We start from the raw sequence: 26,522 nt of genomic DNA on the forward strand, positions 1-26,522 counted from the left end.
CTCCACTTATGGGTGACGCCCTAGCTTTAGTGTGATTTCGTTCTGGATTCATTTTCATAAGGATTCGACGTAACCTAGGAGTGTCGGCCGTCGACTACCTGACGCCCTACCCCTCCTCCTTTATCTGGGCTTGGGACTGGCAATGTAAGATAAACTTACACAAGTGGAGTTAAGCAATTTTCTACGCTAATTCATCTAAATTTTTTGAGTGCCATTTGAACTTACGTTCAAATAGAGAAGTACATTGCTCTTGATAACTTGGTTAAACTTAGGTGTGCAACACATTCTATGTCAAGTTTACTAAGAATGAAGGAAACTTTTGCTTTACATGTCTATCTAATCTAGGATCGTTCATGGTGAAAAGTTTATTCTTAGTCATAGGGTTTTGACACACGTATCATTTTTTCTTTGGGGATCTAACCTATCCCTTGAAAGGCGCCAATTGTTCTTCTTGTGCTTTGGTCTTCTCCTTGGTTTTCTGGGATTAAACTTAATACAGATGGTTTGTCTAAAGGAAATCCTGGTCCTGCTGCTTGTGGAGGAGTTTTCACAAATTGTCATGGCAGTTTCTGCCAAGGGTTAGGTCATCGCAACTCTTTCATTGCAGAATTATCAACAATTATTATTGGTGTAGAGTTTGTATATCAACTGAGTTGACATTGTCTTTGGTTGGAAAGTGACTCTTTTAGTGTTATTTCTGCTCTCCAATCGTTTGATTTTGATCCTCATTGGCATCTTTGTACACAATGGTCTATTTGTTTGGACCACATTCAGAATATGACTTTCTACTCTTCTCACATATATCGCGAGCGAAATGTTGTTACAGGCAATTTTGCTAACATGGGTTTGTCTTCTCCAACTTTGGTATGGCACGATTCTCCTCCAGTGGCATCTCATGATGCTTTGTTTTCAAACTATATTGGCTTTCTTGGCTTCCGCTTTTCAAATTAATGTGCATCACGACATACATGTTTGTCTGACTTTCTTATTTTCTTTCCTTAACCTGTTATGTTGCTTGATCTGTTTTGCAGGTTTAGACCTTTATGTTTGGCTTTAGAAGTGTTAGGTTTCATGTCCCCCCCTTTCCCTATATCATTATTGTTTTCATTTCTAGAAGGGTAAGGTTTATGTCCCCCCTTTTTTTTCATGTATTTTTTTAATCTTTTTTTTTCTTGTACTACAAGGGATTAGATTTATGTCTCTCTGATTAGTGTAATTTTTTTTTTCATTATCAATAAAATTCTCTTGTACCGTCAAAATTTTAAAATAATAATAATAATAAAATTCCCCACGTTCTACGAGCAACAATTACTTTTGGAGACATCAGCTAGATAGTGCTCGGTAGGTCAGATGGCAACTAGTATGCGGCTTGGGATGCTTCTTGACGAAAACACCTATTGGCAACTACTCATGCCAATGTTTATACTTATATTTGGCACCTTATAGCATGATTATCATCTTGAATTGACTATAGCATTGAACGAGGAAATTAGTTGCAAATTTGAAGATTGAGTGAAATATATTTTGATTTTGTAGCGGAAAGAAATCAATGCTCAAGAGGCAATTAAGAGAAAACATCAAGAATGGATGCTATCGCTACTGTAAATAAGATTCTCTAACTGATAGTTAGTGATCCTCGACCACACATTTAACTTATCTTTTTAGTTTCTCTACACCCCACGCGCTTTGATCTTATTTTTGTATTAAAAATGTATCCCTAATTAGATTTGTATTTCATATTAATCTTTAATTCCCACAAATTATTTTCTTACAGTTAGAATAATTTATATTTTACCGCAATTTATTTTCTCACAATTTACTTTTTTGAAATTTATTATCTTGCAATTTATCTTCTCGGATTTTTTTTATCACAATACATTATTGTAACGTAATTACTTATCAATTCGATCCATTCGACAAGTTCAATTGGGTTGGTGCGTGTGATTCACCTCCTCATGCAAACATTATTAGCATCTCAATCACCAAACTTGCTTCCATCCATCCATTCACTAATTATGTCAGCACGAACAACACCCATCTCAACCTACAAAAAAGTTCTTAGGAATCCACCGTTGTTGTTTTTCCTTTTTTTAGTCGATTATTTTCAAATATAACTCTCGACATTCTTGAGAATTTTCTTCGTGTTGGAGCTCAAAGTATCCTCCTATACCACACGTGAATTTAGAGGAAACTAATTAATATTGAAGGCCATAACAACTTTACAGCCCAAAAGCAAGTCTGATCCATTTACAAAACCAGGCGCATGAAGCATACTATTGTCCACACTATCTGTTATCCACTACCTCCATTCAACAGTAGAAAGGCAGTAACCCAAAGCTCAAACAAGAAAACAAATATTCCAAAAACAAAGTAACAAGCAAACAACAACGTTGAGGAAGCCCATTTTACAGAAAGAAGATGGTATACTTTTAAAACAAGCTATCGTCACTGGGTGATAAAAAAATACATTTTTATACAACTCAATCGGATACTATATACGAGAATAACGATACGTTAGTAGTAACATATTGCCGTAATGTCATACGTCTATTTAAATTAACACTAGAATGCATTTGTGATTCATTATTTAGGTAGGATATAAATATAATAAATACATGTGTGTTATAATTTGAATGAACTCGAAGCACCATATGAACTTGCCATGCATGGACATTAATTTCCCCAATTTACCTTTTATTGACTTATAATAAAGTTGAAGAAAGAAAAGTAAGAGATATGTAGAAGTAGAAGGGTTTATTAAGGGGCCCAACATTCTTTCTTTCAAGTAAAATCATGATAAGGGGAAGAAAGATGGATTACAACGTCTTGTTGTTTTGCCACTTACTATTACATTTTAGTAATTTTCTCGACTTGCTGTATATCAGTTAACAAGTAACATGCCGTTTTGCTTTCATGACTTGTAAGATATTTGACAAGTTTTGTAATGCCATTTAATGATATAATATTCTCATAGATGGCGTCGTCGCCCACATGTCGATTAGCCACTTATTTGATAAGAGGGAAAGGGATTCTCTCCGGATCCCTTCCATTAAATTCATCAAATCAATCAATCCGGGTTCTTAAAATTTGATCCAACGGTTACAAATAGGGAACCCCTTTAAAAGTTATAATAACTTTAACCGTTGGATCAAATTTCAAAGATCCGAATTAAGTAATTGGGTGAATTTGGTGGAAGTGATCGCTTTCCTGATAAGAGTACAGACGAAAGTGAGTAATGCAGGGAATAATCAAACAACGTGTCATTTAGTTTTACCAATAGTTGAATTATGGGTCACTATTGTTCCTTTCTTTTGTCTGGCCGAAACCCATTCTGCCCTTATCCAGGTCTTCACCTTACAATTTTTTTTTCTTTCAATTTTATGTCCTGCAATGTAAATTTAATTTTAAGGTAACTGTATAGTTTATTTATTAAAAATTAAACAAATAAAAAATCGTTTAGTTATTTAATTGTTATAAGCGATGCGAGCGAATTTAGTGTTTTAATTGAACTTTGAATTTTTCTATATTAAACAAATCACTGATTGATTTATAATTTTAAAATTTGAGTGTAAAGTGTTTATTTATGAGTTGTTGAAGGATGAGAGTTTAGTTCTTAACATCCTATCTTCTGATTTTTCTTGTTGCCATAGATTAGACATTAATCTAGGAACATACGTTCTGAATTTCTATATAGACAGATTCAATAAAATCTGCTCTTAAGTTTAGTTAAACATATAAACTCACCAAAACATTTAGCCACAATGTCTACAAACATCAAATGCAAAATGGGACACTACATAAGGAAGGAACAAAATAAATCACACATTCTTGCGACATAAAGATTCTGCTTTATCACTAGGTGCATATCCGATGACACACAAGATTTTCTCGTTATAATGACACACGAACCGAAAGAAGTTAAAAGAAAATAATAAATAAAAAGAGGTCGTTGCACCACCTAGAGGAAGTTCTTCACTGTATTTGTCCATTCCATATTGGAGTTTGCATTCTTCTAATTACTCTATCCCTAGTCTTATGCTTTGGGCCAAGCATAATTATTGGAATGGATGAGTTGTTAGTACCTATTTCTATGTGCCTGCAAAACCCAAAAAATGTTTAAACCTGATCAGATATTAGATTTGAAGATTTATCAAATATTATGATTTTAGGTTGAGCAATACTCACTTCATATGCAACAAGAGATCTGCAGTAATCGGTGTCCGTGAGCACTGTACTGCCGGAGCCACACTCACTTTCTTTGAGTGAAACTGTGGACCTATCAAGCTTGGTATACCAAGGGTATTGATAACCCTGAGCAGTTGAACTCACATGAGAAGATGACCTCTGCATCCTCACAGCCCTTGGGATGTTCCTTCCCTCCATTGACGCCCTCCGCTGCCGGCTTGGCGGCCTCTCAACTGTATCAATAGGCCTTTGCTTCGGTGCACTCTGCCATCGGGCTTTCGCCCTTGAAGATTGTGTGTTGGCCATGTAGTTTGGGAACCAAGGGTAGTCATAGGACAAGGGCTCTCCATAATCCGGCCTAGGGAAGGCGAAAGGAGCTTTTGAGGGATCAATTTTGGACATGGCAGAATAGCACTGAGGGCTGCCTTGAGCTGTTCCAAAAGAGTAGTCCTCAAAATGTGCACTGCAGGCTCCCGGGCTCCTATCAGTCAACGTTGATGGAGCCGGAGAGGCCTGCTGGTAGGTTTCTTGGTTTGAGTATGCTTGATTTGGTGCATACTGAGTTGAAAATCTATGTTGTTCTGTTCTCTCTGTTTGCGAGTGATTTGAATAGCTGCTGTTTCTGCTCTTCAAAATTCCTTTTGATTCACCAAGAACCATCTCCACGGTCTTAATGTTCTCTTCAATTCCTCTGGCCATTTCCTACATTTATAAATAACCACATCGCAAAACATTAGTCTAATGAGAAATTTATGCAATAAGAGAAACAACACTGAAATTCGAAGCTAAACTCAGTTGGTTAAGAGCGTTTACCCATGCACTTGCAGTTCTGATTCTATCATTTGTATCATGAAACAATAAAATCAAAACAAAACAAAGAGCATTGAGTTGGATCATTGAATTTACGTTATACGTATGCCTGGACCGGTTTTCCTGTAAAGATCTTCTGGGGGTGGAATGTCTAGGATTGACAGTATTTTTGTCTTCGACCATCCGGATCCTCTGAGCTCGAGCTCGAGCCTGAGCGGTCACCAATGCCTGCATGTACCTTAGAGTAGCTTTGGCCTGTTTTCTCACCAGGTGACCCCTCACCAATGCCTGCAACTTCACTAGTCCTTTCAACGCACACAGTGCTTTTCTTGCCTGTAACAAATCCAATGCAATAGTACTCATTTCATTTTCTCGACATTTGATCATTTACAGTACCTAAAAAGAGTCAGAGCATCCAACGCAAAATCAATTGGAAATAAAAGCAGAGTCCTAGAACCGCCAGATGGAATTTAAATTCTCAACATCAATAGGGAATCAAGAGTTGCATACCAAATATGAACGGAAGACGGATTGAATTTTTATTGCAGCTGCTTCTTCACTTGCACCGGCCTTCTCGTTGGCAGCTGCTGTTAGCCGCAGCACAGCAGCTGCGGCTTGTGCAGCAACCACAGCCGCATCAGCAACCGCTGCTGTAGCTGCCGCCATAGCCATGGCATGCTTTTTCTGCTCATAATTCTCAGACTCCAATGTGCTCATGCATACAGGTGGTGGTGTGGCCGGCACTGCATCTACACAATTGGAGTCCTTTGGAGCAGCTGCTGTGGCTGATGATCTTCTGAAACTCCATCTCTTCTTCTCTTTTGGCGTTGTCTCTGAAGAATTGGAAATTGGACTGGTGAGATTTTCATGACTTGCAACTGAAGAATTCTGATTTGTGGGGTTTTTTTCCTTGTCTTTCTTCCCTGTCAGGATGCTTTTAAGCCATTTGCCTGTCTTTCCCATCTCTGTTAGCTCTCGTTGTTCTTCTAAGCTGCCATTGATTGACCAACAACGTAGAATGAAGAAAGCAACAAATGAGAAATTATAGGCAGATGAGATAGATCTCTTCTTTGATATGTAGCTTTCAACAGTGTAGTTAGAAGACACCAGTTAATTGCTAATCTCCCTTAAACAGGTTGGGGAAGCTGCCCAATAGGCTAGTAGCAGTCTATCTCATGGAACATATACTATTGGCGGAGATTCCTTGCCTTTCATTTCAGATATATTATAAGCTAGTAACCTTTTATTTTTCCTTGAGGTAATTCTGATTTTGACATCACCATAGATATTATTAGATTTCCGTATCGTTAGGCATTCGTATATATTTAGTGGTTTGTTTGTTTGTTTTGTTTTTTTTTTTTGGGAATGCTTTTTAAGCGAGCATGTCGACAAATGCCAACATATGCCGATAACACCGTAAACAAAGACATGAGACAAGCAGCCACATAGGCAATTCGTCGAGCAGTTAGATGATAACTTTCAAGGGCATCTTAGATTTTTAAAAGGAAAAACCCAGATCTTTCATGGAAGATTTCTAAGTTTAAGAGTTTAGTTGACCCACCTTACCTCAATAAATCAATTCCTAATAATATGTTATTTTATGATTTATTCAATTCAAAATAAAAAATAAACACTTAACATCCGAAGAAAAAAGGTACATGTAAATTTCTTCCCATCATGTATAGTCATCAAGGAAATAACATATATAGAATGGGACGGATCAGAAAGCATGTGAAAATAGGTCGAGCCCAGGCAGCATCCTTGTAAAAAACTCATTTTTCTTCTTCTTTTTAAACGGGGTGAGGGATGTGTCCACTCGGAGGTTCATGATTGGGTATCTGATTTTTATAAATAAATTTGATAGGGCCATATGCGGGGTGTGGGTTCCACGTACGAAGTGTTGTGAGTTAAGGGGGTTCTGGTTTTATCACGTGCTCGTGCAAAATCCCAGCCGTTGGAGTTTTTGCTACGGTTTTCTATTCTTTTGGTCCATCCCAAGTGAAAGTGGAGAGCTGAGCTATGAATCTGTGATTGTGAGAAGGTTAGATTTTGATTCCAAAACCGCCCACCAAGTATGCGTCCTATTGACTTTATGCTTGGTATATATAATACTAAGATTATAGGTAGTTGCAGATCTAGAATTCTTACATCGGGTGGTCCTAATTAAGGTAAGCGAGGTGCTAGGCACTAATCAAATGGTAGACTTACGCCTAGTGCCTATATGCCTAGACGGTCTTAGGCGGATTTAAGTAAAATTTTATATATCATAGATTTATACAAACGGGTGTGTAAACTTGTATTTTAGTGAATTTGATGGTATGAGATGACAGTTCAAGTGATTACGATTTCGTAGTACCTTATGAAATATTTTTCTTATGTCTTATGAATAAATAGTGAATTTACAGGAAATGACAGTGTCAGACATATAGTATAAAAAGTATTGGTAGAGTAATACATCATCTTATATTAATTAAAATGCTAAGTGGCACAATCCCATTAGACAAAATTAAAAAAGAAAAAGAAAATGGGGAGTTGGTTACGTGTGAAATGGAGAAAGAAAGTTATTTTCTCTTTCTTCTTCGTTCAAGCCAAAGTCGAAGAACAATAGAGCCATGTTGGTCTTCTGTTTGTTCATTTTCGTATGAAATTAGATTTTTTTTTTGTTCAAAACTTTTATTGCACATCATCTACATAGTCATAGTGGTCTTCCTTCTTCCACCACCTACCTAAACTGTTGGATAACAACGTGTCAATCCTAGCAAATCCTACAACGTTTATCTCTAGCAATGATTATTTGGTCATAAAGGATGCTATGTATAGTGTTGAACATAAGGAAGTTTTTTTTTGCTGGAAAAACCCACATCTGGGTTAAAAAAATAGGGGACTTTCCACTGAGTCCAATCCACTAGTATATTCAAGGTTCATACAAAGACCACACAAGTTCAATTCTTAGATCCCTATCTACATAGTAGCTTTACCTTTGTGCAACATTGCCTTACACGAGATGAATTCCTTCGGACTTCATGAAGTGGCAGCTCCTCTTGAGCTTTTCACCTTGTGGCACCGATATAGTGTTGTCTCCAATCATCACAAGATGGCAGCTCCTCCTGAACTCTTCACCTTGTGGCACCAAAACCAACACACAAACTATGCATATGATGATATGGCAATGATATGCAAATCTGGATTCGATGTCTAGTTAGTTTCACTAGTCAAACACTTGAAAGATGAAACTCACGAGAATTCAAATACAGGTCAGTTCATAGATTTGAAACTTGGAAAAATTTGACCTAAAACAGAAATAAAAAACATAAAAACAATGCTACCCTAATATGCAATGATGTGGGTATTTAGTGCATGAGTGTGATTTTATGGCTTGGGTTTTCAAGTAAGAACACAAGAGGTAACTCAAAACTAAAATCAACTCTTTTCTAAAAAAGTAAAACTCCTAGCCAAAACAAATGAGCATATGAAACGAATTTAAGCAAGCAAATTCAAAGATAGGTTTAGAAATATTCAATGAAGAACACTACCCATAAAATATGCTTGATGCTCCTAAGAGATCTGAGATGGAGATAAAGAATAAAGCTTTCAAAAATTTCCAATCTCAAACCCCAAAAACAAATGAACCCTAGATTAGCTTTTAAAGAGGGCTTGATGTTTTGACAAAAAGAGGACCATAAAAGCCACGTGTCAGGTGCAAAATCAATCTGGAAGGATCTAAGGCTGAAAATCCATTTTCGAGAAAAGGCTATAAGAAAGCCCATGTGTGTTGTCTTAAAGTGTGTGCCTAGCTCACGTGAAAGTAACGAGAAGTTTTGACTAGACAGAACCACTAGACATAATGAACTGGAAATAATGGCATGAAATGCATATGAATGAACAAACCTTTGATGAGAGAAGTTAAGCTCTTGAAATGATATTTCCAGCATCATGATCCCAATGTAGTATTTTAACCCTAAAACTAACTAGAGCATGTGTGGTACCATTTACAACAATTGACAAGGGAAGCCAAACAATAAATCTAAACTTCACAATCTCCTCATTTGGCTTTCCTTGACAAAATAACCCAAACTCTATAACTAAATTCACTCAACCTCACTTAAGAGAACACAAAGGACGAATCTTGCAAAAAAGAACTCTTGACAAAGAACAAGTGAAAATTTATCATGGTTAAAGCAATTGCAAGGAAGTAAATTGTTTAGCATATTGTACATGATTGCAACACAACGCAAATTTTCAAATTTGCATTTTTCTCCCCCATTTTGTCATGGCAAAGACAAACGATGTTTAATGAATGATATGCCAATTTCATTAAACACAATAAATGTATATGTCAAGTAAGCTCAACAATGAAATATCCAACCACAAATGAAGTATATAAGAGCTAACAACAATGGAGTTTAAGCACAAGGTACAATTCTCAGTACCAAAATAATAAAAGCACAAGAGCATGTCAATGTAATCAGTTCAAAGCACCCATTTGTTCAAGAAAATCAACAACAGCGAAACCAAGAGTAGCACAACAAAGTCAGCAAAGGAGAGTTTCAAAAGTAACGTAATAGATATTGAACTCGCCTAAGATTAGTACTCTCCTATGATACTAACTCTCAACTACTCATTCCTCCATAAGCAATACCTCAATGACTTTCAAGTTAAAACGCATGAGAGAAACAAAATTACATAACTCCAAAGAATAGAACTCGTCGTCAGAGATAGTCACCCAACGCAAACTAACTCGAGATTAGCACAAACAAAGTTCAACAGAAGAGAGGTTCAAAAACAACAAAGCCAAAATAGGTCAAGTTTATTTGAACACCTCCATAATTAACACTATCCTAGACACAAACTCCCTCATAAACCTAGAAGTCTACAAACTAAGTGGCGGCACTAGATCGGAAATGCCCAAATTTGCAGCAAATACACAATGCAAGGATAGCAAAAACACAACGCATAACAAAGAGTAATACATCATATGAGTACGCCCAAGCAAAGTGTAGTAACAATTAAGCATAGGTAAGTGAACCAACTCCCCACAAAGGATGCATGTGGTATAATTGAACTCTCCCAGAAATGTTGCTCTTCATATAAACAAACTCCCTTAGAAGCCAAGAACACGGTTTGAAACAAGCACCAATAGTGAAAACCTTAAAAGATTTCATTTTTATTTTTTTACGAGGGACAATGACATAGCAAAAAGGAAGATGTCCAATTACAAATGGTTTTGTGCAAAAGCATAAAGCAATGTACTCAAACATATTTGTGCAAACACGTAAAAAGATAGAGGACATGATGACAGTTGTAATCATTGCACCAATAAGCAACAGTTAAACCACAAGCCATGAAGGGAATAAGAAATAGTGAGACCCCTTTTAAAAGTATGGAGTGAAGAATCCAATATCTAAAAGGCACATCAGAAAGAGACCATAGCATGCAAAACTTTTGGTTGCATCAAGAATTAGATTTCCATTATTTAAGACATGACTTGTAGGCTTGACCTTTTGATAGAGGAACAGTGGGGTCCTATTAGGCTTGACTATGGTAGGCTTTTATGTCATAGTAACAAGTGAACAACGTTGAAGGGTGTATACTAGCAACGGAGGTGAAAGTGAAACCCTAGAGATGTTAGAGAAGATAAATGCCTAGGATACTGTGAAGAGATCTGAACCAGAAGGGACATGAATTGGTTGGGATGAGGAAGTTAAAAACATAAAGATCATTGACAAAAATACCCTCAATATTTTTCACTTTTCTAACGAGAACCAGTGACTTGACAGAAGAGAAAATTGTCCATTTAAAAACAGTTTTTTGCACGAGCTCAAATCAAAGTATACAACCAATTGGGACACCGCTCAGAAGTAAAAAAGATCATAAAAGATAGTCATAAGCTTAGCACCAATAAACTACAGCTAACAAGACAAACCACAAAGGAAATTAATGAAGAAATAGCTTCAATATCTATGCTTCCAAGAGAGAGTAACAGAAAATAAGGACTTGAATTAGAAACATGCAATGCAACTCTTAACAGAAAAATCTTCAAGGTCATACATGGATAATAATACTAAGATTAACACTTGCTCATGATGTAACAATGATGTGTCAAGGTATAGGAAGAGGGACATGTGATGGCCTTCTTGAAATCATAGCTCCATGCCACTAGGCCCAAAGTTAATTCAAAAGCTATCCAAACTTTGAATAATCTATTAAGCTTAAGAAACAACACTTCCTACATAATATGAACAAAGGACAAGACTCGCAAAAAGAAAGATACAAGCCTTGAAAGAGAAGTGAACATTGATGTGGAACTTTGAGTGAGGCCCCGATTTAAGATATGCCAAGGTCATTTGAATGAAGGTGAATTTTTTATGAGACACCATTTGATTTTTAGATTTTTGAAGTGATGACCTAGAGGGGATCTTGAAGCACAACCTCATGACATTGCATGGAAAGCCAAATTGATGGGATTTTCCCATTTTTCATGATATATACGATTTCTTTTTGAAGACACCTCTCTTATACAACTCTCTCCCATTTTGAATTTTTTGTTTTGATTTAGGGATAAGACTAACAGAAGAAGAGAAATGACATATGGTCTAGATTATAGAGTAAGTAAAGTCATTATCACTCAATCAAGACCAAAGTGAACTTAACCCTCAAATCAACTCAAGCTTTTATGTGGTAAGAAAAATATTTGTTCAGAGGCTATCTGAAGTAAAAAGGGAGAACCTTTGATATCACAGTGAAAAATTCTACAAGGTTTATCCATAAATTACTAACAATGTATGATAATCAAGATATGCATATAGAGATCAAAACAGTATTATTTGATGAGTTGATAGACAAGACAAACACAATCACAGAAACAAAACATGCTAGAAAAACGTGGAAGCATAGTTATTCAATCTATTCAATTAATAGCACAGAGACCAATAAACCGTCAAGGAATTTTAAGCCTTCGATTGTCAAAAGTACTTGTGAGATGGTTAGCTACATGTTTTCAATTGATACTGAGATTAGAACATAAATTTTCTTTCCATAGACCCTCCAAAGTTGTGAAATTGTGTTCCAAACAAAATTGATTGTTAAATGTTGGACAAGGTTCTTCCAAAAATTCAATTTCACACACATGACCACAGACTCACAATGACAATGAATGGCTAATTGTTTCACCCCAAAATTATTGAATAGATATAACAACCACAACACAAAAACACAAGTAAACATGACAAGATCACAATTTGCATTCATATAAGAAAGAGAAGCATACCTGGGATTTTCAATACATCTAGTAATCAACATTGTCTTTATCTTAACACGAAACATCATTAAAGCTTGAGCACTGGGGATCATTTCAACCAAAAGATGAGCTTTGGAAATTCCAGTGTAAGAGACTCCTACCTTGAGGAAAAACAAGATTGCATCAATTATCCTTTGATCTTGGAACAACTAGCAAGTTCATTCCATTTTTAACAATAAATCTGCAACACTTCTTGGAGAAACACACTTCATCAGCAACATCATTACAAAGCTGGCCGATGCTAAAAAGGCTTGTTGTCAATGCAGCCTCATAATAAACATTTTCAAGCTGAGGAAAGACCAGAATTCTTGACTATCCATTTTCTAGCAATCTGAGCCATGTAACCTTCACCAAACTCAATCTCATCGCTATTGACAGGTGCAAAGGACAAGAAGACATCTTTGTCACCAATCATAAGATAGGAACACTCATTGTCAAGGTACCAAACATCTAGTTTTGGGACATAAAGAGCATAATGAGCGACCATACATTCATTATAAACTTTAGAAATAAAAAATGACTTGGACAAGACTTGATATTGCCAGAGATGGCAATGACAATAGCATTCCTTGCTCTCCTATTAGCCATGGCCGATGTGACTTCACTTGGGGTCCAATCACACTTTGCTTTTACCATAGATTCACCAACCATATTCCATGAGAGAGCCCCCAATTCAATGGTGAGGCAATCAATTGCATTTGAATTTTGTGCATTAAAAAAGATTTGAAACTTTTCACACCATGTAGCATAGTCCAACACACAAACTATGCATATGATGATATGACAATGATATGCAAATCTGGATTCGATGTCTAGTCAGTTTCACCAATCAAACACTTGAAAGATGAAACTGACGAGAATCCAAAAATAGGTTAGTTCACAGATTTGAAACTTGGAAAAACTTGACCTAAAACAGAATTCAAAATCACAAAAACAATTCTACCATGATATGCAATTATGTGGGTATTTAATGCATGAGTGTGATTTTATGGCTTGCTTTGTCAAGTAAGAACACAAGAGGTAGCTCAAAGCTAAAATCAACCATTTAAAAAAAAAAGTAAAACTCCTAACCAAAACAAATGAGCATATAAAAAGAATTTAAGCAAGCAAATTCAAAGATAGGTTTAGAAATATTCAATGAAGAACACTACCCATAAAATATGCCTAATGCTTCTAGGAGATCTAAGATGGAGATGAAGAATAAAGCTTTCAAAAATTTTCAATCTCAAAACCCAAAAACAAATGAACCCTAGATTAACTTTTAAAGAGGACTTGATGTTCAGACAAAAAGAGGACCATAAAAGCCGCGTGTCTAGTGTAAAATCAATATGGAAATATCTAGAGTTGAAAATCCATTTTCGGGAAAAGGCTATCAAAAGCGCATGTGGGTTGTTTTAAAGTATGTGCCCAGCTTGCGTGAAAGCAGCGAGAAGTTTTGACTAGACAGAACCACTAGACAAAATGAACTGAAAATAATGGCATGAAATACATATGAATGAGCAAACCTTTGATGAGAGAAGTTAAGCTCTTGAAATGATATTTCTAGTAGCATGATCCTTGTAGAGATCGAAATTTCGGTGAAAACAAATGTTCACCAACGCATTAAAGTTTTGACGTGTCAGGGCATACATAGCATATGCCACGTGTTGTACAAATTGTACACATGGCGTGTGACTCAACAAAATAAGAAGAAATACCCTTGAAGGATTAAACAAGTTTTTCTTCTCATTTTGGGCAATGACAAGGCAAGCACACTTCAATCCAGTGAAGATCAAAACAAGTTTTTCTTCTCATTTTGGGCAATGACAAGGCAAGCGCACTTCAATCCATTACGGATCAAAGCAAGTTTTTCTCATTTGGGCAATGACAAAGCATGCACATTTCAAGTTTAAAATGGTATTAAGTGGGAAATTAGGCCATAAGTTAGACAATTTCAAGTTTAAAATGGGAAATTAGGCCATAAGTTACACCACTTCAATTTCAATATTGCATTAAGTGGGAAAATTAGGCAATGGTGCTTGGAAAAGAAAAAAATATTTTGTGGTGGTGATTCATTCTCAAAGCCTATAAATAGGCTTCTCCATCAAGGTATCAAACATCCTCAAATTCACAAATACGTTTCTCTACTCCCAAATTGGAAGAGAATTCCCCAAAACAGTGAAGCTTTGAAACTCTAAAGATCTCAAGAAAATCCCGAAGGATCAAGAAAACCCTATTCGTTCTTCATCAAATCCTCATTCAAGATCAAGCCCCAACGGCCCTTGAAGAACATCCACCAATTCAAGATCAAGCCTCGACAGCCCTTGAAAAAAGTGTTCATCGTTCATCATCTGTTCATCCTAAGATCAAGCCCCAACGACCCTTTGGATCAACAACATCAACAAATCCACACAACTGTTCATCCTAAGATCAAGCCCTGACAACCCTTTTGGATCAACAACATTACCAAATCCACACAACTGTTCATCCTAAGATTAAGCCCCGACGGCCTTTTAGATCAACAACATCAACAAATCTACACAACAGTTCTTCAAGATCAAGTCCCAGGGCCCTTGAAGAAGCTCCCAACTGTTCATCCAAGATCAAGCCTCAACGGCCCTTGGATCAACAACATCTATAAATCAACACCTTATGGAGATCGAATCAGAGGATCAAGTTAAAAGAGATCGTAACCCTACAAATCCATTAACACCAAAATATTATTTTGTACACGTTGTTCTTGTTTCAAGAAATTTCCATGTTCACAATCCCAAAGTAGCATTTTAACCTTAAAACTAACTAGAGGATGTGTGGTACAATTTGCAACATTTGACAAGGAAAGCCAAACAATAAATCTAGACTTCACACCAACTTTCACTATCTTTTTGTATGGGGGCTAGCTGAAATAGGAAAACTTAAAATCTCTCTTTCAATTATTATTTTTTAATACATACGATTATCTACACTAAAACCAACCATAAACAGTTTTTCTCCTCCAATGGTTTTGACTTAAAAATTTAGCTTGAAATTTGTAAAGAATGATTTTAGCATTTTTTTTTTGGTAATTTTTAAAAAATTATGTTGATTGTTATAAATTATTTTTATGAATATTTTAACCTGTAGATATTTAAATTATGATAAATAATGAAAAATTACTAAACCTAATTCTTACACATGTTTGAACAAATAAATACATATGTATTTATAGAGTTTTTGAGTGAATTTTGTTAATTGTTTTAGCCATTGGATTTAATTTTGGGTTGTTAGATCTTTTTTTACCGATAGATTTGCTCATATTGGATTCAACCGTTGAATTTGTATATTTCTAAATTTGATTTTTTTTAAAGAAATTAAATTTGGACCGTTACGTGAGTCGTCCAATAAAAAAAATAGCCGTTAGTCTTTCCGCAAGTAGCTGACCGCCTTAGCAACTGGGCCCCAGCGACTAACTTGGCTCATTTTCTGGGCTAAATTTGGCTCAAAGATAAGTTTTAACCAAAAACTTATTTTAGCCCAATGATAGGAGAAGCTTTGTGCGAGTTTAAAACTTAAATTTTGAGTTTTAACCCACCATTAGAGTTGATCTAAGAGTGGAGGAATGGGTTAAGCTTCACAATGGGCTAGGCATAATAATTTTTTTTCGAATTCGCCTTTGGAGAGATCAAACTTAAGACGTCTCACTTTTAAGTGAAAAATACCACTAAACCATAGTACTAAATGACATCTTTCGAATAATTTTAATCTCTCTATTTTAATAAAAGGAACAGTTCTAAGATGTGATGAAATATTTCTAATAATGAACAATCTATAAGGCTATAACCAAGTTGCATATTCATGTATCCAGTCGGCAATAAGAAATATGAGTGTACAATATACATATTTGATAGAATTATCCTACCACCCTATATTCGTAACTAATGAGTTGCATGCTCCATTTTTTATCAAGCAACTCATAAAAAAAAATGCTAAAACTAAATTACATAAAGTTTGCAGTCAAAACATATATATATATATGTAGGGAAAAACTTATCAAAGTTATTAATTAAAATCATCAGTAAACTGTATTATTGTTCAGCTATAAATCCCTGTACTAATAAATCTATTATTTTATACTATGATTTACACAATCACATTCCTATTTTAATTATGATTGCATCACTCCTCCTTGAGTGTGTAAATACTCAACAAACCATCACATCAGATCTTTAGCAAAGAAGGTAGAATAGTTGATGAAGTCATCGGCACAACTGGTGAACGTGAGTCTCAAATTTATGAAAGTATGCATTTGTGGTAAAACTCACAAAACCTCACTATGGTAAAACCCAAGTTATTGGGAAAACCCATAGAATAAGGAGAAAAGTGAGAAGTATGCATAATGTTTAAAACAAACGTCAAACCTGACGAAAGTAGTGAATTCAACGGAGTATGATCATCCCAGGATGGGTGCCTCATCAAAACCTCATTAGGTAGCAAAAACCTAGTGGGAAAAATGTTCATAATCATAGGAAAAAGAGTACATTAAGATTAAGTGAGTATGCTTCGAGATACTCCCCCTGAGTTAGACATAACTTATAAATAAGAGAATTATAAGCGATTCAACTCAGATAATTTATGCATACCGATTCCTTGGACGAGCTTCTAAAAAGTAGACATGGGCAATGACTTGGTGAAGAGATGGGCTAGGTTGTCCTGGGAATGGATTTGCTTTAATGTTCTAATGCTGCTGCTGGTGTGAGTAAAAGAACTTTGGTGCTATATGCTTGGTATTGTCTCCCTTGATGTATCCCTTCTTTAACTGCTCGATACATGATCGGATCATATTTATATATATTTTTACTTCGAATTCACTCGTCTTTTCATAGTTAGTTCCTTATATTTTTGAGCTATTTACGTTATTTTTGTGTTTATAGGATTTGTTATGCAAAGAAAATAAAAATAGAATAAGTAAAATTATTTACTTGATTCTGTTTTAACCACCATAGGTATGAACTGAGCCCAGGTAAGGTATACATCTATATCTTGCAATGCAGAATGTTTGAAGTTTTGGAGGTCACCATGATCCTTTAGTGGTTATCAGGATTGGAGTGACTATAGTTTTTAATATGGTATTTTGTTTAAAAATTTGTATGTCTTTACATTTCCACTTCTCGATGCCTTTCTTTTTCTAATTTCTACTATGTGATTATCCAAATCTACAATTTTATTTTAACTAAAGGTACAATGACATTGCTAAGTATGGATTTTCTGCAATGGGGAGATCCGCGCCAACCACATTGGATCCTGTCAGACAAAATGATGTTGGTTTGGAAAGACCTGCTGGCGTAGAAGGGGTCATGATTGGTATAGGAAAGCAGGTGTATTCATTACTTCTTTTGACCTGTTTCTTCCTGGAGGTGGAGGGGCTGAACAAGTGATTTCTTCAAAAAGGAAAGTAGAGGGCAGAGACCGTGAAAAACGGGAGGGAATAAAAAAAAGGAAAGAAGGTGAGGAGAGGGGGGGAGCTGCCTTTGGGCAGCTCGCAGACAGACGCAGCGGAACAGAAAAATAATTGGGGAAGGACGTGAGAAGAAAGGGAAGGCAGCGAGGTTGCCAGAAAAGAAAGAAAAAAAAAATATAAAAAAATAAAGGAAGGGCAGCGTGAGAGACGGACAGAAGCACAGAGGCGTGAGAGAGAGGAGCAGAAGGCTGAGGCGCGCAAGTGGGGAGAGGGAGAAAAAGACAAAGCAGAAAACTAGCAGCAAGCAGAAAAAGGGGAGAAGGCAGCGAGGTTGCCAGAGAAAAAAAAGAAAAAAATATAGAAAGAAAGGAGAGGTCAGAAGCACGGACTGGGAGGAGGACAGAGACAACGGCAGAGTGCAGGGAGACAGCGGGCAGAGCAGGAGAGAGAGGTCAGAGCGCAGTCCACGGAACGCAGGGCAGAGAGCAAAGCTTCTTCTTTTTCGGTTAAATCTTTCCAAACTTATATTGTATTTCTATTTTAATAATGTGTAACTAAGTTTATTTTGGCTAGAGGTTAATTCAAAGCCATGATTATATTTGTAATATGAATTGATTACCTTCAGTTGTGAGTTATAAGTTGTGAATTCAATTTACTTATCCGTTCGTATAAAAACTGATTTGTGTATGTTGGTTGAGAGTGCACGCTTAATTTACATGCATGAATTTGATGCTAGAATATAAGTGAATTTCACCTAATCGTTATGAACTTATTTTCACAAGTAGTAAAGGTTGCTAGTCACAATCACGTTAAGTAAATTCTTGGCAAGAGTATCATGCTTTTCATAGTTACGAATGCCTCGTCAATGCTTATAGTTTTCACAAAGTTTAATGATCTTTGATTGTATCTCTATTGTGCTTTTCACGTAGGGGACTTTTGAAGAATGTTTTGAATTGTTGTATGCGTTTTCCCGTCCAATTCAATAACTTAAGGAAAACTTGAAGATTAAAAAAGTGCTGTTCACGGTTAATCTGGAGTATTGAAATTCACAATTTATTAAATGAACAACTGGAAATCATTTTGTATGCAAGTATAACATGTGTGGAGAAGAACCCTCTAACTAGTCCGTCATTTATCATTTTCACCTTAATTTCATGTTTTTGTCAATTCTGTAATTTATTTAAGTTTAATTTACTTCTCGTCAAAACCAAACCCCCCATTATTAAATTATATTATTTAGTTAGTTTTCATTGTTGTTAGTCTTTTAATTCAATTTCCGTCCATTTCAGTTCCTAGTGTCTAATTTGATTGTTTTCATTATTTTGAGTTATCCTAAGTGTGTTTCGAGTTATTAGAGTTTTTAGCCTAGTTTTGTGTCCTTGAGTCTTATTTAATATTTTTAAATTAATTTAGAATAGATTAGCAATCCCTCCTAATCCCCGGCCTAGAACGATACCCTACTTACATACTTTACTACAATTGTCAAAAAGAGGGTTTAATTTGTGTGTCAAGTAATTTACGCATCAAATTTTGGCGCCGTTGCCGGGGATTAGTAACTTTGCTAATCCTTTTATTTTTGTTTTTGTTTATGTTTATATTGGTGTTTGTGTATTTTACTTTTGATATTTGATTTATTTTTCTTTCTTTGATTTTAGGCACAAATGGAGCTGAGGGAAATTTAAAGGAAAGATGCGTCCGGCTAAAGACGTTAAATCAAGCGCTTCTTGGGAGGCAACCCAAGCATTCAACGAAGGGAGACTTTGGAATCACTAACCCAATCAGCTTTGCATTCTTCCACCCTTATCTTTACTGCTTTCATTTTGTTTTGTTTAGTTAGTTGTGTTATTTGGTTGATTTCTGTGAGTTTGTGTTTGTGTTATTTAGTTTAAGTGTGGGGGAAGGTTAACCAAAGTCTCTTTACATTAATTTACATTTAAAAAGAAAAAAAAAAAAAAGATAAAATTTAAAATTAATGAAAAAAAAAAATAAACATAAAAAAAATAAATAAATAAATAAAAAAAAAAATTATTAAAAAAAAAAAAAAATTACATAAAAAAAAAAAAAAAATTTAGTTTACAAAAAAAAAAAAAAAAAAAAAAAAAAAAAAAAAAAATGCAAATATTTTACAATAATGTAAACTAATAGTATTCATTGGTCGGGTGGTGCTTCAGTAGTGGGCGGGGCTTCAGCAGTCGGCGGGGCCACAGAAGGAGGAGGTAGCAGAGGTTGATCAGTTGGAGCTTCACTACGCGGTGCCGCTCCAGAAGACGAAGGCAGATGTTGTTGGAACAAACCCACAAACCTCCGATGATCAAGTAAAATTTGACCATCGGTGTCCTGCATCTGGTCAATCTTCCTCTTCATGCTGGTGGCATAGCTGTGTGCGAGCTTGTGCAATTCCTTATTCTCATGCTTGAGCCCTTTAATCTCTTGCTTGAGACTCTGTATTTCAGCCACCAAGGATTCAACGTGACGGGTTCGGGCATATAGGCGTTGGGCCATGTTGGATACGGAACCCGCACACTGCACACTGAGAGCCAGAGACTCCTTAACCGCCAATTCATCAGACCGCCTTGCGAGCAGTCTGTTATCTCTGGGAGTGACAAGGTTTCGGGCCACCACCGCAGCGGTCATGTCATTTTTCATCATCGAATCCCCCACGGTAAGGGGACCGGTAGGGGATATGAAGGATGGCCGCCATATGTTGTCTGGTGAAGGCGGAGCTGCCTCTTCACCAATGTTCAAGTCAAAACGACGATCAGAAGGGCCAGACATTTTTCAGAGGTGGTAAAGAAAGAAGAGAGTCGGAATGATCAAGATTAAACAAGTGCAAGAAGGGAGTGTTTACAGGAGGGTACTCAAGTGTGTTGTGGAACAAAATTAACGCCTCTATAAAAAGAAGAAATCAAAGAGGCGCTCCTCAGAGAAGCGTCCTCTCGCAAATCGAAGAGTCGGGGCTCCTTTCTCAAAAGCCGGATTCTTTTCTCAAAAGAGGAGTTTCCGTTCTCAAAAGCCGGATTCTTTTCTCAAAAGAGGCGTTCATTTCTTAAAAGTTGGGCTTGCTCAGAAACCACGAGCCGAACCCCGGATTTCGCAAGATCAATTCGTCCAGACGTGTTGTCACCCGTCACACGCAAACTCAGCTCTGCGAAAATCACGGGCAGTCTGTCGAAGTGCCGATTCCAACCATCTGTCTCTCTCAGCCTAGTCAGCACTTGTCACATGCAACTGGCAGCTTTGCGGAAATTACGGGCAGCTTTGTCAGAAAGCGCGTAATTTGTATTCTTCACCCATCCACCGGCTGCCGACACTAAGTGAGAGAACAGTTCCGGTTGTGAAGACAAGTCCTATAAGTTTCTACCTTCGCCTTCCACAGCAAAAGCACACTCTCTCAGCACACCCTTTCAACACTTCTTCATATCCGAAAATGCATTCCCAAAGAATCCTCTCGAGTCACTCTATGTTCCTCATTCCTTGGGATACTCCTGCGAACAACCCATTCAAAGCAAAAGTATTTCATATCATAAAGGTTGAAAGCAAGAGTATCTCATATCATGCTTTCTCCATGTCCTTCTCCTTGTCTTTGTTTTCCGACAAGGAGAAAGAGAGCAATCAGCCAGCATTTGGTATCAATCTTCCGATCTGGAGCCAACTGCCTGGAACCCCTTCCTGATTGCTTACCTAGCCTTGCTCTCGAGTACTCATCTTCATCATTTTATGCTTTCTCTTCGTCTACCACATCTGCCTGGGGGACAGTAAGGGAAGTGAAAATGATACCTCGAAGCATGTGGAGACAATTCAGCTAGGGACAAGGAGAAAGAAAGCAAGAGGTGGGCACTTGGAAAGATTGAAGAAAGAAATAAGGACCAACACCTTTCCCTCGTGCCTGCCCGTTGTGCAGAAGAAACAAGCAGAGAAGAATGCAGCTTGCACAATCATCCCAGCGGAAGGAGTCCGAACTGAGGAACTAGAGAAGCTGCCACATCTGCTTGGAGAACAAATAAGGAACTGCAACATAACCAAAGAGCAAAGCTTCGCCGTACAATATCATAAAATCATCACTTGCAAGTGAAAAGCTAAGTGTCACCCTGTTCAAGAGGAAAGCTGTGGAAAGTCAACAAGCACGACCAATGATTACTTATTAGTTTTATTCATTATCTTTTATCGTAATTTTCAATTTTTCGTTTGCAATTTTTTTTAATTAATTTTCTTGCGTACTTAACTGAATTTTTCCTTTTCTTTGCAGGAACTTTTGGTTATTTCCACCCTTGAAGTTGATTGCAGAATTTTAGCTTGGGGGTCATCGCTTGATTTTACTGCAAATTAGGGAAGTTTTCAGTCCAATTGCGTTATTTTGTTTCTTATTATTTATTTATTTTATTTTATTTTTTTATTTGCATTATAGTGTTTTCTGACATTGGGGACAATGTCAAGTTTAAGTGTGGGGGTAGAAATCTCTAGAATTTCATTTGTTTCTGTGTTGCTGTTTTTTGTGTTCTTAATTAGTTTTGTTTTCTTTTAAAAAAAAAAAATTTAAATAAAAAATAAAAAAATAAAAAATCGGAAAATTTAAAAATCTAAAAATATTGTCTTGTTTCCCTTATTGTTTTGAATTAGATTTTTGTTAGTTTCCCGACTCAATGATATAATTGGATCAAATTCGAACCATGATCATCAAGAACTTAGTTAACATGTGTTTTGTGAAATTCCTTATTCTCTTGTTAGTTTTGTACATGTTTGACCATCTTTGAAAAACCAAATGCACATAGCCTTGTTAATGTGAAACTAAAGTATGACTTAAAGCTTCATATGTGAATTTAGTGACCATATACATCCTATGTGAGTTTTTGAGCCTATTGAAAGTGTGTGCATTTTTCATACACTCCTATTTTTTTATGTGTGATGAACTTATGTGATATACATCTCTAGAACTTGCGTAACGATCTTTCGAAATGTTTGTCATTGATTGCATGAATTTGGAAATGATAGAGGCATTAGGTTTACCACTATGGCCCAAATAACCATGTTTCCCAAAGAAAAATGATATCATTAGATTGCCAATTTGAGCCGTGTATGTTGAGCCTTTTATTTCTTATCACCAGATATGTCTACCCTTATACCTGAAACATTTTTCCTTACCCTTTCCAAGCGAGCAATGCGAAATTGTCTTATGAGAAACGTTGGTGAAGTACTTTGAAGGTGTTTGGCAAAAGAATAAGTGTGGGGGTATTTCATGTTTGCATTTAAAAAAACAAAAAAAAAAAACAAAAAAAAAAAAAAAAAAAAGAAAAGAAAAAGAAAGATTGTATTCAAAGAAAATAAAAAGTTTTTAAAGTTTCAGTTTAAGGGTGTGATTGGAGGTATCAGAAGAATCGTTGTAGAGCTTGAGTTCTTATAAATCTAAACAAAAGAATTGCTTGCAATGTAGCTTGGAACTTGTGTTTTCCTATTCTTTCGTTTCAATAACCCTATCCCTAAGCCTCATTACATCCAATAAAAGTCCTCTTGATTTAAGTTTTGCAATTATGACTGTGGAGAAGTGATCTTTATGCAAGCTTATGGTAGAAATTTCACATTTGTTTCTTTGAGCGAAACACATTAAAACTAAACACATGTGTGATTGAGTGCATATCCTGTGAGAAAGTCGCTAGTTTGCATATGATGATTTTAAAAATAAAAACTTGAAATTGCATTAGCATGGCTATCTCACACACTACACTTCAAGGATGATTTAAAGATTACTGCTAATATTTGAATAAGGAAGATGAACTTGGATTAGTTCCTTGATGCTAGCTATGGTTCTTGATGATTTGTTCTCTTGAATGAAATTCTATGAGGGTCACATAGAGGGAAGCTAATGTTTTTCATGTTATTACTTTTTCATATTTTCTTTGTTTTGCTCGAGGACTAGCAAAAGTTAAGTGTGGGGGTATTTGATCGGATCATATTTATATATATTTTTACTTCGAATTCACTCGTCTTTTCTTAGTTAGTTCCTTATATTTTTGAGCTATTTACGTTATTTTTGTGTTTATAGGATTTGTTATGCAAAGAAAATAAAAATAGAATAAGTAAAATTATTTACTTGATTCTGTTTTAACCACCATAGGTATGAACTGAGCCCAGGTAAGGTATACATCTATATCTTGCAATGCAGAATGTTTGAAGTTTTGGAGGTCACCATGATCCTTTAGTGGTTATCAGGATTGGAGTGACTATAGTTTTTAATATGGTATTTTGTTTAAAAATCTGTATGTCTTTACATTTCCACTTCCCGATGCCTTTCTTTTTCTAATTTCTACTATGTGATTATCCAAATCTACAATTTTATTTTAACTAAAGGTACAATGACATTGCTAAGTATGGATTTTCTGCAATGGGGAGATCCGCGCCAACCACATTGGATCCTGTCAGACAAAATGATGTTGGTTTGGAAAGACCTGCTGGCGTAGAAGGGGTCATGATTGGTATAGGAAAGCAGGTGTATTCATTACTTCTTTTGACCTGTTTCTTCCTGGAGGTGGAGGGGCTGAACAAGTGATTTCTTCAAAAAGGAAAGTAGAGGGCAGAGACCGTGAAAAACGGGAGGGAATAAAAAAAAGGAAAGAAGGTGAGGAGAGGGGGGGGAGCTGCCTTTGGGCAGCTCGCAGACAGACGCAGCGGAACAGAAAAATAATTGGGGAAGGACGTGAGAAGAAAGGGAAGGCAGCGAGGCTGCCAGAAAAGAAAGAAAAAAAAAATATAAAAAAATAAAGGAAGGGCAGCGTGAGAGACGGACAGAAGCACAGAGGCGTGAGAGAGAGGAGCAGAAGGCTGAGGCGCGCAAGTGGGGAGAGGGAGAAAAAGACAAAGCAGAAAACTAGCAGCAAGCAGAAAAAGGGGAGAAGGCAGCGAGGCTGCCAGAGAAAAAAAAGAAAAAAATATAGAAAGAAAGGAGAGGTCAGAAGCACGGACTGGGAGGAGGACAGAGACAACGGCAGAGTGCAGGGAGACAGCGGGCAGAGCAGGAGAGAGAGGTCAGAGCGCAGTCCACGGAACGCAGGGCAGAGAGCAAAGCTTCTTCTTTTTCGGTTAAATCTTTCCAAACTTATATTTTATTTCTATTTTAATAATGTGTAACTAAGTTTATTTTGGCTAGAGGTTAATTCAAAGCCATGATTATATTTGTAATATGAATTGATTACCTTCAGTTGTGAGTTATAAGTTGTGAATTCAATTTACTTATCCGTTCGTATAAAAACTGATTTGTGTATGTTGGTTGAGAGTGCACGCTTAATTTACATGCATGAATTTGATGCTAGAATATAAGTGAATTTCACCTAATCGTTATGAACTTATTTTCACAAGTAGTAAAGGTTGCTAGTCACAATCACGTTAAGTAAATTCTTGGCAAGAGTATCATGCTTTTCATAGTTACGAATGCCTCGTCAATGCTTATAGTTTTCACAAAGTTTAATGATCTTTGATTGTATCTCTATTGTGCTTTTCACGTAGGGGACTTTTGAAGAATGTTTTGAATTGTTGTATGCGTTTTCCCGTCCAATTCAATAACTTAAGGAAAACTTGAAGATTAAAAAAGTGCTGTTCACGGTTAATCTGGAGTATTGAAATTCACAATTTATTAAATGAACAACTGGAAATCATTTTGTATGCAAGTATAACATGTGTGGAGAAGAACCCTCTAACTAGTCCGTCATTTATCATTTTCACCTTAATTTCATGTTTTTGTCAATTCTGTAATTTATTTAAGTTTAATTTACTTCTCGTCAAAACCAAACCCCCCATTATTAAATTATATTATTTAGTTAGTTTTCATTGTTGTTAGTCTTTTAATTCAATTTCCGTCCATTTCAGTTCCTAGTGTCTAATTTGATTGTTTTCATTATTTTGAGTTATCCTAAGTGTGTTTCGAGTTATTAGAGTTTTTAGCCTAGTTTTGTGTCCTTGAGTCTTATTTAATATTTTTAAATTAATTTAGAATAGATTAGCAATCCCTCCTAATCCCCGGCCTAGAACGATACCCTACTTACATACTTTACTACAATTGTCAAAAAGAGGGTTTAATTTGTGTGTCAAGTAATTTACGCATCAATACATTCTGCATTGTCTTCAAAGATTGTCGTAGGAAGGTCAACGATAAAAGTAAAACCACTAATGTTTCGAATATGTTCCATAACAGCTCTTATCCAAAAACACTCATGCGATGCTTCATGCAAGGTGAGAATCTCAGCATGGTTCGACGAAGTCGCAACTAGCATTTGATTGGTAGACCTCTAAGATATAGCGATGTCTCCAACGGTAAAGACATAACTAGTTTGAGAACGTGCCCTATGTGGGTTAGACAGATATCCAGCATCTGCGTAACCAACAAGGCAGGAATCAAGTCGAGGACCATAGGGGGCGCACAGTCGAAGATTCACAGGTATAGAAGAAACCTAAATCCATAGTACCCTTGAGGTAGTGAAAAATATCTTTAACACCATTCCAGTGCTTGCATGTGGGCGCATTGTTGAATCTAGCCAAAAGATTAACAACGAATGAGATGTCGGGTCTAGTGCACTGAGCCAAGTACAATAAAGCCCCAATTGCACTTAGGTAAGGAACTTCGGGTTCCAATATCTCTTCCTCATTTTCCTTTAGACGGAAGGAATCTCGTTTAGCATCTAGAGTCTGAACGACCATAAGTGTACTCGAATGTTTCGCTTTATCCTCATTAAAACGTCTCAACACCTTTTGGGTGTAGTTCGATTGGTGTACTAGGATTCCATTCGAACAATGCTTGATCTCCAGGCCGAGGCAGTATCGAGTTTTCCC

At 36.3% G+C, this 26,522-nt stretch overlaps 1 protein-coding gene across 2 annotated transcripts; it reads right to left on the reverse strand.

The window, feature by feature from the left end:
- Window positions 1-3,658: 3,658 nt before the first annotated feature.
- Window positions 3,659-6,192, reverse strand: LOC114819145 (protein IQ-DOMAIN 19-like). 2 transcript variants are annotated; one of them, XM_029096344.2, is made up of 4 exons: window positions 5,506-6,192; window positions 5,092-5,328; window positions 4,186-4,887; window positions 3,659-4,096 (listed from the first exon to the last, which is right to left on the reverse strand). In XM_029096344.2, exons 1-4 carry the CDS (start codon window positions 5,956-5,958, stop codon window positions 4,076-4,078), a joined length of 1,413 nt encoding a protein of 470 aa, XP_028952177.2. In that variant the 5' UTR covers window positions 5,959-6,192; the 3' UTR covers window positions 3,659-4,075. The 2 variants fall into 2 exon arrangements, with proteins under 2 accessions (XP_028952177.2, XP_028952176.2); XM_029096343.2 differs by having other exon boundaries at window positions 4,999-5,328; window positions 5,506-6,169.
- Window positions 6,193-26,522: the final 20,330 nt, after the last annotated feature.

The sequence above is a fragment of the Malus domestica genome, chromosome 16 (assembly GCF_042453785.1).
Source record: "Malus domestica chromosome 16, GDT2T_hap1".
Classification (NCBI taxonomy): domain Eukaryota; kingdom Viridiplantae; phylum Streptophyta; class Magnoliopsida; order Rosales; family Rosaceae; genus Malus; species Malus domestica.

Excerpts from the sequence above, each read along its gene's own strand:
- LOC114819145 (XM_029096343.2), bottom strand. The coding sequence starts at position 5,958 with ATGGGAAAGACAGGCAAATGGCTTAAAAGCATCCTGACAGGGAAGAAA. Across the intron at positions 5,329-5,505 it reads CCGTCTTCCGTTCATATTTG|GCAAGAAAAGCACTGTGTGC; the intron begins GTATGCAACTCT and ends GATTTGTTACAG. Across the intron at positions 4,888-4,998 it reads TCAGAACTGCAAGTGCATGG|GAAATGGCCAGAGGAATTGA; the intron begins GTAAACGCTCTT and ends TTATAAATGTAG.